At 48.8% G+C, this 19,101-nt stretch overlaps 8 protein-coding genes across 8 annotated transcripts; 3 read left to right on the top strand and 5 right to left on the bottom strand.

Moving 5' to 3' along the window:
- Positions 1-614: 614 nt before the first annotated feature.
- Positions 615-2,622, bottom strand: N7473_012499 (ER oxidoreductin; the record flags this gene model as incomplete). Its single annotated transcript, XM_057158438.1, has 3 exons — positions 615-756; positions 823-2,417; positions 2,503-2,622. 3 exons carry the CDS (start codon positions 2,620-2,622, stop codon positions 615-617), a joined length of 1,857 nt encoding a protein of 618 aa, XP_057002392.1.
- A 2,273-nt stretch (positions 2,623-4,895) lies between these two features.
- N7473_012498 (uncharacterized protein) lies at positions 4,896-5,200 on the top strand (the record flags this gene model as incomplete). The annotated part of the gene is made up of 2 exons (XM_057158437.1): positions 4,896-5,028; positions 5,127-5,200. 2 exons carry the CDS (start codon positions 4,896-4,898, stop codon positions 5,198-5,200), a joined length of 207 nt encoding a protein of 68 aa, XP_057002391.1.
- Positions 5,201-5,635: 435 nt separating this feature from the next.
- Positions 5,636-8,029, bottom strand: N7473_012497 (TPR domain protein; the record flags this gene model as incomplete). Its single annotated transcript, XM_057158436.1, has 3 exons — positions 5,636-6,512; positions 6,560-7,309; positions 7,362-8,029. The coding sequence occupies 3 exons, from the start codon at positions 8,027-8,029 to the stop codon at positions 5,636-5,638; spliced, it is 2,295 nt and encodes a 764-aa protein (XP_057002390.1).
- Positions 8,030-9,352: 1,323 nt separating this feature from the next.
- N7473_012496 (uncharacterized protein) lies at positions 9,353-10,076 on the bottom strand (the record flags this gene model as incomplete). The annotated part of the gene is made up of 2 exons (XM_057158435.1): positions 9,353-9,940; positions 10,017-10,076. The coding sequence occupies 2 exons, from the start codon at positions 10,074-10,076 to the stop codon at positions 9,353-9,355; spliced, it is 648 nt and encodes a 215-aa protein (XP_057002389.1).
- A 521-nt stretch (positions 10,077-10,597) lies between these two features.
- On the bottom strand, positions 10,598-11,427 carry N7473_012495 (uncharacterized protein; the record flags this gene model as incomplete). Its single annotated transcript, XM_057158434.1, has 2 exons — positions 10,598-10,720; positions 10,777-11,427. The coding sequence occupies 2 exons, from the start codon at positions 11,425-11,427 to the stop codon at positions 10,598-10,600; spliced, it is 774 nt and encodes a 257-aa protein (XP_057002388.1).
- A 2,065-nt stretch (positions 11,428-13,492) lies between these two features.
- Positions 13,493-14,584, top strand: N7473_012494 (HVSL domain-containing protein; the record flags this gene model as incomplete). The annotated part of the gene is made up of 3 exons (XM_057158433.1): positions 13,493-13,748; positions 13,811-14,072; positions 14,161-14,584. The coding sequence occupies 3 exons, from the start codon at positions 13,493-13,495 to the stop codon at positions 14,582-14,584; spliced, it is 942 nt and encodes a 313-aa protein (XP_057002387.1).
- A 393-nt stretch (positions 14,585-14,977) lies between these two features.
- On the top strand, positions 14,978-15,642 carry N7473_012493 (DUF3807 domain-containing protein; the record flags this gene model as incomplete). Its single annotated transcript, XM_057158432.1, has 2 exons — positions 14,978-15,001; positions 15,073-15,642. The coding sequence occupies 2 exons, from the start codon at positions 14,978-14,980 to the stop codon at positions 15,640-15,642; spliced, it is 594 nt and encodes a 197-aa protein (XP_057002386.1).
- A 909-nt stretch (positions 15,643-16,551) lies between these two features.
- On the bottom strand, positions 16,552-18,284 carry N7473_012492 (neutral amino acid permease; the record flags this gene model as incomplete). Its single annotated transcript, XM_057158431.1, has 7 exons — positions 16,552-16,779; positions 16,833-17,030; positions 17,092-17,447; positions 17,503-17,834; positions 17,892-17,964; positions 18,020-18,033; positions 18,094-18,284. The coding sequence occupies 7 exons, from the start codon at positions 18,282-18,284 to the stop codon at positions 16,552-16,554; spliced, it is 1,392 nt and encodes a 463-aa protein (XP_057002385.1).
- Positions 18,285-19,101: the final 817 nt, after the last annotated feature.

Raw genomic sequence — 19,101 nt, 5'->3', positions numbered from 1 at the left:
AATTGATATTCTTATAATGACTATATGATATCTCAATTTGAATTCTTCCTTCTACATGTATATATTTTTCGAGTCTTCTCACGGGCGCAGGAAATCTCTGCAGTGGCAAACTCGTGTGCCTTTTTACCTGGGGCAAGACTGGCCGACCGCGGCAAACATTCCGAAGGTCATAGCGACGCCGGAAAACGCTATAGATAGAAGATACGAACGAGTGGCAAGCTTCAGCATATTACTCGACTAGCATAGTATTCTAGAAAAATGAGTAAATCAATTTACATCTTAGAAAATCACCACCAGAACTTGTATGAATGCTTCGGCTGCTGACCGTAACAATGCCATTTTGCTGGTCTAAAGACGCCCGAAAACTCTATATGAAGACAAGCAAGTCTGAAAAGCCGAAACCCAATGTCAAGTCAAAACGAGAGCGGTATCCAAGGTATGAACAAGGTATTAGCGGTTCGTCAACGTCACTCCAGAATAAACAATAAACGATCAAGCCCTTATATCAAACAAACACCGTCTTCCCTAACGCCAGAGTACAGTAACCGGTGTGGTGTGTATGTACAGAAAAAGCAAATGCTAATGCAAGTGGTGTATGATAAGAATAAGTAGAATCACAGCTCGCTGTGAGGGTTGGCCTGAGGCCGTCGAGTGGCTTCCGATGCTGGAGCCTTGATCTTCCAGGCACGAGGAGGTACAGGCAGACCCAGCCAGAACGCCCAGAGCCGTTGTCCTTCCCACACGGTGATTTCAATTCTGCAGAAAGAAGTTAGTCAATGAATAGATGATCTCCAGGTGACCATGCAATTGAGTAACACTTACAATGTCCGAGGAATATCCAACCAGCTCCGTAGAACATATGCAGTCACATCCCAGATCATACCAAACTCGCTCTTGAGATCATCAAAGGCAGAAGCATCCGGATTTCGGGGAGGACGCTCCCAGGGCAAGCGATCCACCTTCTCGCGTCCATAGATATAGTCGCCCTCGTCATTTTCATAGTAGAACTTTCCAGTACCGTCGTGGAACAACTTTCGTGGTCCCTTATCTTCATTCTTAGCCTCGGCGTGGTTATGAGTCGAGGGTGCAGAGTGTCGCAGAGGGAAAGCGTTCTCTTGACCCGCCTCCAGAGCTTCGTGGAAGCTGCGCGCCGCGGCGATACTGTGTGAAATACGGCCGAGCGTGTTGATGAGGGCCACCAACTCTGTGCGGCGCAGCTCCGGGTTCTCTCCATTCTTGGTCTCATCGTACTCGAAAAGCACCTTAAGGGCGGTTCCGTACCCGTTGACCTGCAGCTTGCCCCAGAGTCGGCACTTGTCGCAACCCACGCAGTCCATCAGCCGGCTGACGTTGCGGAAGCGGTTGCGGAAGTCCTCCTTGAGTCCTTGCGTGCTCGGGTCCTGGAACATCAGGTTCTCGTCGAAGATCTGCGGCGGGCGTGAGAGTACCTCGGTGAGTTGGTTGATGCGCTGCTTAGTCTCAATGTCTTGTTCGGGCTCGCTAGTACAGAATGTGTACCCCTCCAGATGCTTGCGCAGCTTGGCGACGGCGCGCGAGACCAGAGCGTAGTTGAAATACATATTGGAGATGCGCTCCGGGTGCTCATGCAGCCGCTCCTTGTAGCACTGCATGTTGGGGTGCCACTCGCCCGTTGTCTGGTTGAGGTAATCCCAGCAGAGATGTGTGGAGATGGAGGCGTGCATCCCGCTGATGAGCCGGTGGAAAACTCGCTTCTCCAAGCACTCGTTATCCAAGGGCAGTCCATCCAGTCGCTGCGACTCCTTCTGCAGGACGCTTCGGAAATCGGACACGGCCTGCAGGCCGCCGAGAGGCACGATGAGCGATTGCTCCTCCAACTCCTCGGCCACGGGCTTCATGAAGCAGTTCTCGCGGTAAATTGCATCCCAGACTTGGTGCGCACCTTCTCCTGCGTATCCGGTGAATCGCTCAGGGTTGTCGACTAAGCTCACGTAGTCGCCCTTGCCGGCGGAGCCCTGGTCTTCTGGGACACAGTAGTCCCGGTCGTCACATTCGTCGTCGTACTCGACCACACAACTCTCTCCAACGCCTTCACCAAGCATGCCCTGTAGCGGCCGCTCCTTCGGGCGCTCTGCCTGGACTTTTCGAGGTGGATGGTTTGCCTTGGGACCTTCCAGCTTGCTCAGTTCTTCCGACCGCCACACGAGGGGGATATCTTCTTCGGATTCGATGGTGTTCACGGAGCACGCAATATTGCCGCACATGCTGCTTGAATCTGACCAGAAGGGACATTCTTTATTGAAGAGGTTCAAGCGGTAGTAGGAAAAGAAGTCGGTTTCGGAAGTGATTGACTGGAGGAGAGTGTAGATTTCATCGTTGAGTTTGTTGATTGTGCCGTAAGAGACACAGGCGTCGGATACCATCGCTGTTGGATCGATCTGTAGGAGAGAGTTGGGCCATGTCAGTATTCAGGAAGCTGGAACCTAGGCCTTGACCGTCAACGAGTAGCCTGCTCCTACTTACCGCGCACTTGTTCATGGTGTCCAGGCTTGTTGAGCCATGATTGCTCGCAGTGGCGAGATTCGAAAAGGCAAAGACTGCAGCATAGAACAGTCCTGCAGCTGACCGCATGGCGCCAACCATCAAGAAGATCGGAATATAGCAGGGTATATTGCGAAGGGAGCGTCGTTCAAGAAGAATGCGGCGACAAGGACGCGAGGTGGCGCTGAAGAGCGCAGAATCGGCAACGGTCGCAGTGCAAAGACACGGTGTTGGAACTGTACTGAGTCGCGCGAATCAAAACACAATAGCCTGGTAACTTGATCTAAAAGAAGTAGTAGTTGTCGAGGTGTCGAGTTGGAATTAAAGAAAGAATGGGCCAAGACAACAAAGGAAAGTGGACAGATTGACACTTTTAGTCTTCCTTTCCATTCAGCATGGATCGGCCGATCCGCCATGCCAAGAAAATGCCGTGGTCTGATCGATTGGAGACTGCTGACTGGTCCGTCGGTCTGGGGCACAACGGCATTGCCAGACTGATGGGCCGATCGTCAATCGTGTCTCACAAGTTACTACTACAACTACTGTACAACTATAGTACAATTTTAATTGGATTCATGTCCTGTCGTACGACTCAACTGAAAACATACATCCGGAAAGATGTGAGGCTTACTGTGTCTAACCCTGGTCGGTGTCACAGATCTCAACAGTCGGTCTGTGGGTATTCATTCAGTTGCCATTTCTATTTATAAGCAGACCGGAGGCCTCGGATAAGTTATCTTTTGTATTCGGGAGTACTCCATTGGCAGGAAGGGGCTAACTAACTGGGTCTTTGCTTGGTCAGAATCATTTCGCAGAGTAGAATATGCCCTAAGAAATTGTCTTGCAAGAACTTGTTGAAAAGTTTCTATGAGTATTTTGAAATGGACAAAGTGGGTTGTATATCTATTGCCACCGTTCAATCTGTACCTATAGAGTCAAATTAGCTGCATCAAACTTAGTACCAGTCACACTTGAAAACCCCCGCTATAGCTATCTAATCCAGATCTGCCATGACTCGAAAGAGGCACATGGAGAGACTACTATTCTCTTCTTCTACTGATATATGTCATTGGTGACAGGCCCTCTGGTGGCGTCTCCAGCCTCGCTTTTCATTGATAACCGCATTGGGCACGCTAACACCCCAACGGCGTCATCTTTTGGCTGCGAGTCAACTTCCCACTTCCTTGTAAAAATTGGCTCAAATATGGACAACATTGGAGTGCAACTAGGAGGATTAAGTAGCAGGTATTGGCCACATCATCATCATTGGTGGGCTCAGAAATACCAGCGAGTTGCGATCATTCAGAGCGACCATTCACATTCAGAGCAACTCGACAGGGTAGCATCACCACGGGGGATTGTTTCACATGTTCGGGCCATTGACCAAGAAGACTTGGTCTAACATTCGACAACATTGGATTTTTTGAGGGTCAATTAGTGCGGTTGCTGCCGAATGGAACGGTCGATGAGAGCAGAGGTACCTGGGAACCCTCGCTGTGAAACTAATATTCTTGGTTATGATCTATCCGGCAGGATACTGCGGCTCTATGCTGTGGTCTGGTCACAAAATTGATTTGAGATCACACGATTCAGCCCCCGAGTTACTAGAAAGTTAGGGGCTGGGACATGGATGCTGTGCATGGACATCTAGATAGATATCTAACTAATTTGACTGGCCAAGTATCATTACCAAGCTCTCATAGATGAAATGCAGAGCAAGATCATTTGGTAGTCTACAGTGAGCATCATTCCAATATCAAATTTACATATTCCCGAATGATGACAAGTCCAACCCGCTCCACACCCATGTGGCTTCGGATATGACCCTTGAATGGATCTTACTTATCCGTGACAAATCATTAATGAATCTCCAAGTGCAACGCTCCATCCTGTGACTAGAGGAAGAAAGAAAGTGAAGCACCAGCCGTTAGAGATCGAGTATGAGAGTGCACACACTGTACCTACCTCTTACCTTGTTAGGGAGCGATCTCCCAACGGCGATACCTGATACGCTACAAAAGTCAATGGTTACATCTTATACAAACCCGTTTTAGGTTATTGCTGTCAGCCGCAGGTTGTGGCATGATCTGGCTTTGGCTGCCATGTGGCGGATTTCTTTGTTCGAGAAACCAAAGGACCAAAAAATAGTCAACCCTATCCGATCACAGCGCAACATCTTCCTAAAATTAAACTTTGATCGACGTATGGGAGTCGATAGTCCCGAGCCTTATGCCTATAGTGATCTCTATAAACAAAGTCTCCACAGTTCGACCGGGTATAGAGGCTCGGTGAGGTGATATTTTCAGAGGCATAAATAGAGAGTCATCTGTCGCTCCAAAGTATTTCTATCTCAGCAACAATCTTCCTCTTGCAAGATGATGTACATTCAACTCAGCTCTGTCCTCGCCCTCTGTGCCGTTCTTTTGATGGCCATTGCCGCTCCAGTCGAGCCTCGTGATGCTCGGTCTGACCTGCCACCGTGCACACCTAAATGGAACTTCAAGCCTGGTGAGGACTGTCAACCACAATACTAGGCTGAATTCATTACTGTAAGTCCTGAACCATATCAATCATTTGCACTTGGCTAATAGAATCTTATCGAATAGGTCTTCCACCATTCTTCTCCGTCAACCCGAAGGGAAAAAATGAGCGCCTTGTTGTCGATCACCGACCAGAATGAAGGAGTCCTGTCTTTTTCTGAAATCGATGGAATTCGCCCTTGTTGACGTGAGACGAAGTTTGGGAAAGTTCAGTTTACCGGAGGAGGCTATACCATTTAAACCCACATATCGACGCTAGTTAGGGTGGTCGGGTGCTGTTTTAATCGTTCTTCTTTTACTTGTGTGTTACCAAGAAAATTTCATTCCTTCATCACGTAGTTGTTGAGGTCCACCCCTACCATAGTTCCAGATGTGTCCCCAAATTGCTCCATGAGTACTACGAGATGCTTAAGCTAGGTCTCTGATTATCTCGTTCTGGACTGAAAACACTAATAAAGTCTGATCACTGATCAATTCAATCGATGAATCCGGTATGTAGTTAGCTATGTCTTGGTCAAATATGTCAGGCAAAAAACCTTCTCTGCTTAGTTTCGTCACGCTGTGAGCTCGCATGGCTACTTTGCCGTTGTTAAAAATCCATCTACCCGATTTGATAGCCCGCTGTATGTCTGATCAAAAGTCTCATCTTCGCCAACGCAAATTTTGTAGGAGACTCTGGCATAGCCCTCAGCTTGGGACGCGAGAGTAGGTGCCAACTCTCGAAATGCATAGCACAGAATCATCCAGCACCCCACAACTGCATCATTCATCAGGCCCCATTTTTTGACAACCAATGGAGCGTCTGAGATATGAGGAATATCTGCACCCTTGATAACGAACCCAAGTGACTCTAGGCTCATTATTCCAAATTTCACAGCCTTTCCATGTTTTTGAGATGAAGCGTAAATCGCAGCGAGGGTCAGATATGGCGAATGAAGTCCAAGGCGAGGGACTTCAGAAGCTGGTCGGCAATATGTGCTTGCGAGGCTAGAAATTGTGCCTTCAATCTTTCGCAAATCCATCTTGGGTCTTTTGAATAATCTTTGAAGGTCGGCCAAGAGCTTGTTTCGATTTGATAGAACATGCCTGCTAAGACTTCGTGTATCTTGGCATAATATGCAATCGCACTTAAAGCCCCAGTGATCTAGGTTGACTGTTAGGTCTTTAGGGTCACAGTTCATGGGCGATTTGTACCAAAAGGTAATTTCGGCATTGGAAGGCAGGTCCCTTGAAGCACGCAAAATCATCATGTCTCCAATGAAAGAACGACGAGCGTTGCTCAGGCAAGAATGGTTAATGTATGACGCCATAGACCAAACCCCATTGGAATGGAATACTTCATTGGCCCCTTTGGCAGAATCAGAATCTCCTTTCATGCTGTGTATGTGACTCTCGCGGCAGAGAAGAGGGCATCCGAAACCGTTTAGGAGCATGATTCTCTCAATGAGGAAACTGGACGGGATTAGATTTCATATCAAGATGGGGAAACACTGACATACCTATCTACGACCGGTTCAGAATCCACTTCCAGGCAATCCACTGATTTGTAGGTACCATGATGATGCTTGACAAAGTCCGGTAGCAAAGATGGATTTTTGTAAAGCTTTTGAACAATCAATTGAATGAGCTCCCCTTGGGTGCCAATCGTAGCTTTGTTCATGTCGACATTGAGTAACAGACGGAGACCTTTCGAGGCATTTTCATCGTGAAAAGCGTGAGCAAATGCCTTTTCACAGAACAAAAGGTCCCCTGCCTTCACTGCCTGTGTTGTGAAGAGTCCTCTCCCATGATATTGAGTTTGCTTAACAGTCACAGGACCAATGTAGGTACCGCGATTAAGTCTCGGGGGCTGACGCTTCTTGGCCTCCTTTATCATCTTTCTGAAATCGTATTTCCCGCTCTCCTGCTCCACAAGTCGAGCAGATGCTCGTGCATACTCATGTGCATACTCATGTGCATTCTCATGTACATTCTCATGTACATTCTCATGTGCAGCCGTGGCGTTTTTTGGATACTTCTCTGTGAGTATTGCGAAGGTTTCACATGATTCCCTGAATCTTCCAAGTTGATATAAAGCTTGACCCTTTCTGAAAAGAGCTTTTTCCGATAGCTCTGATACTTTCAAGACATCTTCAACGTCTCTCAACGCTGCATCAAAGCAGTGGCTTTTCAAAAAGGCGAGGGCACGGTTGAGCTGTACTGTAACCAGCAATTCGGGTGAGGAATGGGTCTCCAGCGACTTTGAATACCTGAAGTTATTCTTAGCATCCGTATGAGGCACAGCAATCTTTTTCGGCTTACCATTGAACTGCGGACTTATAATCCCCCCGAGTAAAATTCTCGTTTCCTTTCTCCTTCCAAAAGGGGGCGCTCTCGTCAGCCTGCGTGATACGTTTCCTCCAGGATAAGGGAACTAGGTCGTCAAATTCGGGGATAAACCTGACATCTGAGAGATGGTCCACTCGAATCCCGTAGTCCCCGTCTGCCATTACTTTCACATAGGGTTCTTTCACAGCAAGTACTGTGCCCTCTCTGAGACTCTGTGCGCCCAATAGCTCCTGCTCTTGGTTGTAGAGCTGTATCATGAGAACACTCCCGTCTTCATCCTCCACGATGGCCATAACGGCGGTGCTTATATCTATCGGAGTCACCGTTCTCAGAAGGAGATAACGTCCCCGATGATGAGTTTCAAGAAATAGGCTTTTCATCATTACCTTCTCCAACTTGCTGAATGGAGTAACGCAAGGGGTGTACGCAGGTGGTAGGAACGAGGATCGGATATAGTTCGGATGGGCAGGAGGTTCTTTATTCATCATTTGTCGAACCATAAACTGCATCAAGATCTCATCTCTGGATTTTTTGGATCTTGCTGGACATCCCTTGACAGCCTGCGCGTTTTTCAGATTTTGTTTATGTCCTCGAAGATACTCCAAGTACTCCGGAACATCGGAGACGTCGTGGGTATCCATACTGATGACGGAAAGGTGAAGTGGTTGCAAGCCGTATTCTGTACTGAATAGATGTAAGAGAAGGGCAAGAAGAAAACCTGAGGTGCCAGATGAGAATTTATTCAAAGGATGGAATATAAAGAAAGTGCCAGCCAAGTGGGTGCGCTGTCAAACCCCAAGCGGGGTAGGAGGTGACAAACAAACAGGCTGAGTATTGGGCAACAACAATATCCTTGAAGTAGCCTGAGTAGGAAGTACAAAAGTCCTCACGGATAGATTGCCCAACGCAGAATGCTAAGCGCCTTCCTCCCTTCTCTATGTTAAGGTCTGAGGTGAACCAGTGTTCGGAGTATGGCATTGGCAACATGTTGGGAGTGTCTCTTATCAGCCACTATGAGGTAGTCGCCTCTTAAAGTCTCTCATGTCACTGGATCTAGTAGCAACCGAAAGAATCACTTCTTTCTATGGTCCTACTTGTCTAAATCTACCTCAGTGATCTCTGGTCTTGGGGTTGATCTTTTTTGTTCGAATGTTCGCGCGCAATCCAGAAAGTATCAACAGATTTAATTATAGGTCTTTTCTCAGAGGCCCTTCTTGCTAAGCAGTGATGTTAGCTCCTGACTTTCATTTCTCTACTTTGAAAAGTTATAGACAGTAAATATGAATTCGATGAATTTCGAAAAATAATATTCAGAAACCATATCAAGGCAGTTGGGCCGAGTCGCGTGGTAGGAATGGCTCTAAGCCCTTCTATGAAGCTCTCCCTTCCCTTTGCTAACATTAGGTGGGCCAAAAGTTGTAACGGATGAATAAGATTTTGGGGGTAAGTTCAGCTCGGGAAAATGCCTAGCTCATGGCTGAGATTCGCAATGAACTTGCCTTGAGTGAAGGCAAAAAGGCCATCGAAGATGAGAAGACTGAGGACATAGATGATGCTCATGTTGAAAAGGTACAGAGTGAGCATCAAGTCTATCCATGGACCACGATGTCAGCCACGATGCCATCTTCACGACTAGGTTGCAGATATACTCTGTTCAAAATGATATGCTTGAGACCTTTGTTCGACGATGATCGAATTAAGTTTCGTGAAGCCCTTTAACATCGAATTCGTGAGTCTTCTCGAGGATAGCCAGGGTCGTACTCTCAACATGTACATCTACAATCCTAACCAACCTTATATCTCCAAACAAAACCTTATCCTTCCCACCCGTCTCACTACATATCAAAACAACCTTTCCCCACCCTCAAGATCCCTCCCCATCTCCATCTCCTTAACCCTCCCCTCCTTCCCCTCCACCAAATCCCTTCCAGCCTGCCACAAAACCTCATACCCCAACCCCTCACTCAACCCCAAACACTTAACCACAAACCCAAAAGCTTCCCCTCAACCTGCACAGCATGCCTCGTCAACCCATGATCATCCCCGGGGAAAAGCTTCATCTCTCGATCCCCATCATCCCCATAACTATTAAACAGCGACTTCGAACAAGACGGCGCAGGGACCCTATCCTCCTCCCCATGCAACAAAAGCATCGGCCGCGGACTAAGCGCCCTAACACCATCCGTCTTCGCAGTCTGCGAAGCGATCGTCGCGACACCAGCTACCCGAACAGGTTCGCGCGCGGCAACCGTGAAACAGGGACTTCCGCCGAATGACCAGCCGACGATGACGAAGTGTGTTGCACCGAAGTGGTCGCGGAGATAGTCGAAGGCAGCTTGCATGTCTGCGACGCAGTACTCTGTGCGCGCGGGTTCGCGGTAGTCCAGTCGCAGACAGGGAATTGACAAAAGGAGGGCGATTTTGTCGGCGAGGGATGGGTAGATTCCTGCTGGACCCGAGACGCCGCCGCCGGCGCCGGAGACGAGGACTACGGCGCTGGGGGGGGCAGGTGGTTGTGGGTGTTGTTCGGGGGGAGTGGAGGAATGCGGGGGCTGAGTGGTTGAGGGGGTCGGTTACTTTTATGGTTATGCGTTGCGCGATGGAGGGTTTTATGGCTTGTTTGTCGACTTTTGGGGGGTGGAAGGGGCCGAGGGTTTCGGGGGGATGGTTGGGCTGGTAGCCTGTCATTTTTTGATGAGATCTAGAGATGGGTGGAGTGGGGGATTTTTCGTCGATGATGGGAGTCTGGGATTGGGATGGCTAGTGTTCGTAAAACTACAATAAGCAAAGAGTATGGGGTGTTCGACTGTTCGTGGTGAGATCAAGTTGATGCTAGGAGGCAAATTCGAAGAGGCGAAATCAAAGAGCCTCAAGTGGAATGACGGTAGCATGAGGTTATGCGAATTTTGGATTTGTTTTTTGAAAACAATCGATTTTATTGCACAATCCATTGCAGTAGTCTTTAGATACACATAATACCAATATCCGTAACTCCGAGATCCCTATTAAACACCTAAGCAAGAGCGCGGTCAAGGCCAGCGCAGACAAACATTTCAGAACATAAAAAGGACAAAGATCAAACCAGACCAGATTCCCAGTATCCCAAACACCTCATTATCAGGGTCTCATCCAGTCATAACAGAAGATTGCGTAGGTCGTCGTATCATGATATAAAGAAAATCCAAGTGAAAGTCAAACAGAGAGTCCGATCAAGCAGTGCTCCGCGGCTTCTTGTTCCGGCGCAGACTGAGTTTCTTCTTCAATTGAAGGAATGGATTGGAGATTGGGCGGTTGTAGAATGGGTCATTCTTGAAGTCCTCGTCGGTGAATTTCTATGGAAAGGTTAATGTGTTTAATCGCGAAAATCAACGGCAGAAATCCTACATACCTGACCAGGAAGACGCATAAAAAGACCGTATTCGTCCATCATATTCGATCCTTCTTCATACTCATACGTCTGTCCATCCCGATCGGTGGTGCCGGGAGGAAAATACGCCGTACCATCTAGTGGGCGGTGGCTATGCAAGCAATCGATAATCTTATCGCGCGGCGTAGCGCGCAAAGCTTCCTCATTCGACTCTCTCACTGCCTCGAGAGGACTATGATGGCTGACGCGATTGCGCTCGGGGCAAACCGCATCATAGGGACCCTCATGGTGATAAGAGTAAGAGGTTACATCATCCAGCTCATCGATGATATCGGGATTCACCAAGTGTGAGTTCCGCGAGTATCTCTGCTGTGAGCGACGGCGTCGAGGTGCCGAACTTTCTCGCTGGTGCCTCGGGTACACCGGCTGGTGCTCGGGAGAGCCGGACCACCAGAGGGAGTCCATGGATACTGTGGGTACAGAAGGGAAGGTTTCGGAGAGAGATCGCTTGGAGTGGGAGTACCCCGAGGGTGCTGGTGACATGTACCGGGCATAAGGATTGTTACTGCCCAGGGTGGAATAGCTAGATCGGCGATCCCGGCTGTGCTGGTGGTTGTAGGGATGGTGTGGATGATGGCGCGAGGCCATCGACATACAGTCGACAGCAGCCATTTGTTGCGAGTATATAGAGAGTTGGTTTGAAATGTTTCGAGGGGGAGAAGATGGGAGGGGAAAAAGAGTAGAAAGAGACCGAGGGGTTATGGTTATAGTTTAGTCCCTTGCAAGGATCACGCGGTATATAGGAAAATATACTTCGGAGAGTGACTCGGTAGAAAGTGAGTGGGGCTGAGGTATAGAGAGGGGAGTATGCAGGGTAGATCGCACAGAGCTGAGATGTGCAGATGCGGTGTAGAGTAGTAAGTCGGCAGGGGATACTATGGTATCAGGAAGGAAGGAAGTGAGATGAAAGATGGGAAGATAGGAAGATGCACAGATAAAAACTGTAGATGAGAGGAGCCTAAATGGAAAGTTTCCATTTTGGCTCTTTTAAAAGAACTAGACCCTTTTAGAGAAGTACCAGGACGGAACGAACGGAGGGTGACGTGACTGACTTGCGTATGTCCATCTTGTCCTAGTGGGACCTTATCGATAAGAGGGTCCACGCTAGAACCTTTCATCGTGCGCACTTTTCCTCTTTGGGTATCTCCTTCACCCCCCACTCATCCTCCTTAGGTTTAGCTCGGGGACCTGCGGGTACGCTAATTCCGTTGCACGATGATGACGATCACACTTGTGATATCATCCGGGGGCAAAATGGGCCCTGACCATGTCCACTATGATATACACTCCCCCCCTCCATGTTCACAGAACACACAAAAAGGGTCCTATCAACTCCAGAATGCCCCGCGACGTCGACGTCGGCGTGGGTACCCAACTTCCCAGCTAGACTAAGCCACGCTGAGTCACGGGAAGTGTCAGGTGAGCTCCAAAGCGATTTACTATGGCAAGTACTGTATTACTCAGTGAGCATCCACCAGTTCCGATTCTTCCTCTCAGCTATACCCCGATGACGCTGCGGCCTAATCTTCCGCGGAGTTCCAGCGGTTCCTTGCGATGATTCATAGGCTCAAAATGCTGCACTGATGAAGAAAAGTAAGTTTCAGAAAAAGTTTGTTCCTTGACCATTGCTCTGGTTCAGCCGCGATGACCCGTGCACTACCACTTAAGCTTATCGACTAGCGAGGATAGCGTGGATGACCTTGCTCATCTCCAGCCAAGAGACCCTCCACTGTGCCATTCCTTGACATTCCGGAGCAGGAGCTGCAGGTCTAGATCGTCGTCGATAGGACTGCATGGGTCCCTTGTGTTGCCCTTGCGTCGAGACCTGTCCATCACTACAGACTGTGAGTATGAAGCTGACAATCTGAGGCCTGTGTTCCTCGTATTAAATCGATCGAATGATATTGATTCTATGAACATCGCAAGGTGTCTCTGCGACGTGGTGGTTTTTAACTATCCATAGACATCAACGAAACCCCTTCGTATGTACAACCGTGGCGGAGTCGCGCGGCAATCGAGCGAGGCTAGAAAGGTTGCTCCTCGTAATTCGCAAGGAACCGATCCTTTGATCCAATCACTTCAATTCCCACTGTTCTCCTGTCCAGGGCCACTTGACTCAGCGCAAGCTTTAGGGTTACATTAGAAACCTCGGTTTTGCTGATGGGAATCAGCTACGTATTCTCAGCCCCTGCAATACCAGGAATTTGTGAAAGGTTTTCTGCGATTTGACGGTCATCGATGGCATTCAGCCTAATCTCCCAGAAATGACCAGGAGCTATGTACTAGTTCAGGACATTGTTCCTGGTATATTGGTGATCTTCCCGGCGTGGGATATCCCGGGTGGCTGGGCCCTGCAAGTTCCCATAGTTCAGAGCACGAGTAACTCTACAACAAATCAATGATCAGAAGAACAGAACAGTATGAAAGACAGAAATTAATGTACCAAAATTGAGAATGTAGACAATCTATTGATTCATTATTTCTGTCAACTTTTACTAGTGTAATTCCTCGCTGCACAGTCTGATCACTCTGATCGCCCACCAGATCGCCCCAACCACGCCGATCCTCAGGCCCTCCGCATCCGAAAACTCATTCTGCCCCCCACACCAAGAAAAAAAACATGGACTAACCCCAGATCTGTACTCTTTCACCAGCAGGAGTCACCACCCCCTAATTCATGTCCCTGGTGCAATATTCCGACTCTGAGTCAGATGCAGACCAGCCTGCATCACCTCCCGCCAAGAAACCCCGCTATGAAGCTAAAGCTCCCACTACTGGGAGCCTAGTACTGCCCCCATTACCACCAGCTTTCCACGACCTCTATGCCTCAAGCACGCGCGTCAGTGTAAAAGACGATCCGAGCCTCCATGGCGGCCGGAAACGCGTCATACCCCATGTGGAAGGCAACTGGCCCACACACGTCTATGTGGAATGTGTGTGCGCCCCGAAAGCCTCGCGTTGAATTGTTTCATGGCTAATCATGGATGATGGACAGGGTACCCGGCTAAGAATGAACTTGCACTCCTTGCAGAGCTCATAGCTCGCGCTCAGTGTCCGGTAGACCTGTCCGATGACATTGACAGCGATGTTGCTGGTAGCGCTAGTACCCCGCGCCTGCACAGCCTTTTGCATAGTGATCTGGGCGCCCAGCTCCCGCTGCACATCAGCTTATCAGCCCCCGTGGTACTACGTACCGAGCAGCGTGCCTCGTTCACCGAGGCCCTGACAAAGGGTATACGGGACTCGCATATTCCACCGTAAGACAGACCAGACCGCCCTTCGTCGTTCCGTTTCAGACCAGAGTCTTTCTTACGCACAAATCTCGCTAACACACATCTCAACCAGCTTCACCGTCACCCCAGACGCTCTAAAATGGGTATCCAATTACGAGCGCACGCGCTGGTTCCTAGTCCTCCACGTTGCGCGCCCAGTATCCGATGGTCTAAATCGTTTACTTGCACTGTCGAACCGAGCTCTGGCTGTCTTTGACCAGCCGGCGCTTTATGCGTCCTCGTCATCGCGTGATGCTCGCCGGAACCGTGCGCTGGGTGCGCATGATCGGGGACTGGGCCCGACCGGCTCGGGCGACTACTCGGATTGCTTCCATGTTTCGTTGGCGTGGAGCTTAACGGAGCCCGGGAAGGTGGAGGAGGAGCGTGTTGCGGGGTTGGAGTTGGGAGATGTGCAGAGTATGAGGGTTAGGTTTGATAGTGTGAAGGTTAAGATTGGGAATCATGTTGAGAGTGTTGCGCTTCCGGTGGACGTTTGAGGGAACTCCACGGGAGCGAGTCGACATGACAGAGTTACGAATGATGATTTCTGAATGTCATGGATGATTTTCGTACAGTATACAATTCTCGATCTGGTGGAGAGCGGCCTCAAGGAGAATTGAGTATACCAAGTTTAGTGTAATCAGACCGCATACTCCTCGGGTTATATTGACCCAAGTAATTGATGATTAATCTATAAGCTCATGAGATTTTAGCAGCACTAACTAGCACACTCTGGTGGTCTAGCAGCATCAAATTCTCAATAAGGAAGAGTAACCCTCCTCGCAATTCTCCCAATTAGGAAATTTCCAAATCCCGATCTTACGTAACATCCCCGTGGCACCCCCACGCGTCTTCCCTCACCTCACGTCTGCATCACGCTCCAAATCGCGATGCAGGTCCCAACAGTCACTCTAGTAAGCAGTTATCAGGTTCCTATGTCACCCTTTAACAAGATCAACCAAGCTAATCAAAAGCTACCTTCCAGGAAGACCTCCAAGCCTTTCAAGTAGCCCACTTCCCCGGCCACCACCAAGCTTTGCACGCGCCTACGGCAGAACCTGTCGTCAAAGACGACATCTACGCTGACGAAGATGATCTCGGCTACTATCCTGACGGTGTGAAGCGCACTCTTACGGATGAGCAAATCCAAATGTTCAGACACAGCGAGATTCATGCCCTGCTGCGCAAAAGACAGTTGGAGCTGGATGAGGCGGAGTATGAAGACCGGGCTCGCAAGCTCTATATTGGTGAGGTAGTGAGTGCCGGGGCAGACACCACCCGGGAAGAGCTGGTTCGTGATGAGCAAAATGTGTCCGGTGAGAAAGGGCTGCACTACGAAGCTCATGCTCAGAATCAGGGCCCCAGTCGTCGTCGGTCCCCGGGCGGAACAAAGCCCAAGAAAAGGGGCTATCGTGAAACCCAGAACGAGCCGGAGCAGACCCTCGATTATGAAGATGTTGAGCAGAACCCGGCTCCAGCTGCGGCTCCCAAGCCACGCCCGACGAACCCCCGGGCTCCGTTCCCAGGTCGGAAGATTATCTCTTATGAGGATTGAATTGCGAGTTGGTGGAAATACTGCAATGCGAAACGAGTTTGAAGGAGGGACCCGGTAATAGGGCAATCCCATCTCAAACAAGAACACCAAATACCTTGTGATGAATTCTCAGGTCTTTCATACAGAAATCTATGGTAAGCAAAGACATTTCTTTCTCTCAATTCCCCTCCCAACATGATGAAAAATATCAAGTCATCCTTAGTCGGAAGACCATACCATCTAGCAAATGTGTAAGGCTTTGACGACCTTAATCTTCTCTCTGAAATGCTGCTCTTTGCGAAAGTTGTCAAACATTAAACTGCATCGAATTACGTACTGACGTCGGTCTAGGTTCATCATCCGTGTCCCAGGTCCTAAGAGTATTCTGCGGCTTGAGCACGTTTTCTAAGCCTGGACGCTCTTTCCGTGATGGACCCCTCGAGTCACATGAAATCGACCTAGTGCGGCTGAACCACATTGTTGAGTCCCTTCTGCAACGCCGACTCGACTTTAGCCGTTCAGATGTATTTGACTAAGCGTCTCCAAATCGATGATTGGCGTCACCATTGCGCAATTATCTCAGACCCCATTGCTATCTCGTTCATTGAGTAGCACAAACAATACCCCGTTCTTCCTGGATCAGGTATTGCCACGTGGGAGGCCTGATTCGACGCCTGCGTCGTCTTGCCTTTTACCAGAGATGGCCGTGGTTTGCCCACTATACTCGTCTACTCAATCTTTGGAATAACCTGCTACAACATAGCCGTTGTATGGAAATTTTTTTTCAGACATCACAAACATTGAATTAAAGACTGGGATATATTGTAGATAAAAATGCCTTTGCAAATGCCCTCTAAGCCAAAACGCCGCAGTAAATGCTAATTAATATGTAAATAAACAGTCAAAGATGATATGCTCGCTTGACCAAAATCAAGCATTATTCGCACACGAAAAGCTCGCACTGCTGGGATTATCGTGAATAGCCTTTCCAGACACCCAAAGACCCATACCACAAATAGTCAACCCAATTCCAATAAGGACCAGGTTGATAATAGTAAAGACGATCATCCGCGGCGAGGATGTCAGACGGCCCTTGTTGATATACAGCCAGAAAACACCACCCAGGCAGTAACTGAACCAGGAAGCGAACAGAGCAGTCTATGATTTGGAGGTTAGCAAGAACAAGGTTTTTTCTCCGGATTGAAACATACAATCAAACTCAGCAGGCTGCTGAAGACGGGAATTGCGGCAGAGATAATCCACGCAATGATCCAGAGACCTGCGGCAATGCCGAGCCACAAGCTGACGGCGATCCAGTCGCGCTTGTGCATTCGGTCTGTTCCGGCCAGAAGTCGGACATAGACATACTTGACTGCGACGTGGCCGTTGATAACACCAGCAATGATGATCTACAATCAGGACTCATAAGCAAAAATTCTCAATAATCGACAGAGACAGAGGTTATCATACCGTAGGCAGAGCAATGCCATAGCAAATCTTCGCAATCAAGGGCGAAGCTGATCCCAAGGCAGGCGAAGTAACACCATCACCAGCGTAACGGTAAATCACCAGGGAGGCAACCATGTACAAACTAATATCAATTCCCTGAAGCAGGCAGAGAGACTTTGTGAAGTCGCGGGGATTCTTCAGCTCAGCCATCAGACCGAAGTAGGCAGCGTGGCCGGAGAAAGCGAAGACGATGTTGCAGACAGCCGAGAAACCATGGTAGAGATCGGTTTTGGCAACAGCGACAACTCCACTGCCGGGGTTTTCGATACCGACGGCGATCATGCAGATGAATACCGCGACGATGATGCTGACGAATGCTACAAATTGAATTAGCATAATTTGGATATAGAGAGGAGGGAGGTTGAAACTCACAAACAAGAGACAACCAAGACATCTTCTCCAAAGTACGTGGCAGACAGCACAGGAAGGAAATGATTGTGCCAACAATGCCAAAAACAAGCGAGCAAGTGCCATGGCTGGTAATAGTGTTCATGGCGACGGTAAATGTCAAAAGATGACTCGCCATGATGAAGATGAGGAAAAGGATCTGGCAGACGCCCATAAATTCGCGTCCGAATGGGCCGCCGAGGACTTCTCCTGCGTCGGCCATGGTCATGATGTAGGGGTATTTCAATTTCATTTGTCCGATCATATAGCCGGTCCATGTTGCGAGGAGACCGAGGACGATGATGAGGATAATTGAACTATTAGAGGTGTGAGTAAAAAGTTGTACCGCAAATTTGTCGTGTTTTGAAACATACGGCACAAGACCCAGCGTTGCGACAGCAGCAGGGAGAGACAGGACACCAAGAGAGACGGTTTCAGCAACCATAACTAGATATCAGTTAGATTGGATGTTGTTTGGTTATTCGAATTGTATATCACATACGCAAACCGCATTGCCTAGAATCGTGATAAATTAGTCAATATCCCAAGCTTGATAGGATCGAATCGTGAACATACCACCACTTCATGATCTTATACTTGACTTCAGCAAATTCTTCATTACCGAAAGCATCTTGCTTATATTCCGGCGTATTGTTCATCTTATTCTCAGGCTCGAACTCAACAGGCGCGACATCCAAGCTCCTCTGGCGAGCATTTTCCAAATCCACAGCCGCAGCTTCAGCTGGGCCATCCACCTGAGGGCTCATCCTAGCAATCGATGTTGTAGTTGTGAAAGTCGTATGTAAATCAAATCGTCAACTCTCGGCAGATGCAAAAAGTCGAAAGCTGCACAAGATACCAAAGTATCAAAACCTGCGAGTCGCGAGAGATATAAGGTCAAGAAAGAGAAATTATCAAGCTCAGGAAATTTCAAAAGACGATCGCTTGACTCAATCTTCTACAGTTTCAGTCTCGGCCTCACCTGCAAAAAACGGGGCCGGTCCAGAGCGGAAGTGGACCCTCAGCCACCGATGGAACCGGCCTTCGGCCCGTCTGCACGAATCACGGCCCCGAGACGTAATAGAAACCACGCAAAAGGCAGCAGTACAGAGTCGAATCCTCTGTGAAAAACTGGGGAAACCGATGAAAAAAAAAGTTTGTCGCCGATGCCGGCGTGGCTATTTGTGTAGAACTGTAACTTGTTTTCATGCAAGCTTTGAGGATAGCTGTTGGAATTGAAAACCGATGAACTATTTTATATGGCGGGTAGACTCTGCCGATCTCTGCAGGGACTGGAGGCTCAAAAATTTTCAGCCACCAGGCTAGATTGTGTAGGCGGCTTGTATTTGACCTCTAGGCTCTATGTGGTGTCCTTTGATGCAGGTGGCTTGGCCGTAGATCTGCCGCTGCGAAATCGGCCTTCAAAATCGTGCGGTTTCCCTCCGAAGTTTCCTTCGGTGGCCACTTTTGGTGCGTCACCGCACTTGCACCGTGACTCAGTAGCGGTTGGGCAGATTCTTGTGTGTCTTTATTTGGTGCTGGAACGTAATTCTCGCCCATGTGTGCGGGATCTCGGCTCATAAG

Source organism: Penicillium subrubescens, assembly GCF_028828155.1.
Source record: "Penicillium subrubescens strain IBT 31985 chromosome Unknown utg000011l_segment0_segment0, whole genome shotgun sequence".
In the NCBI taxonomy this organism is placed as follows: domain Eukaryota; kingdom Fungi; phylum Ascomycota; class Eurotiomycetes; order Eurotiales; family Aspergillaceae; genus Penicillium; species Penicillium subrubescens.
Note: the sequence above shows the minus strand (reverse complement) of the source record. Positions and strands in the feature narration are given on the sequence as shown.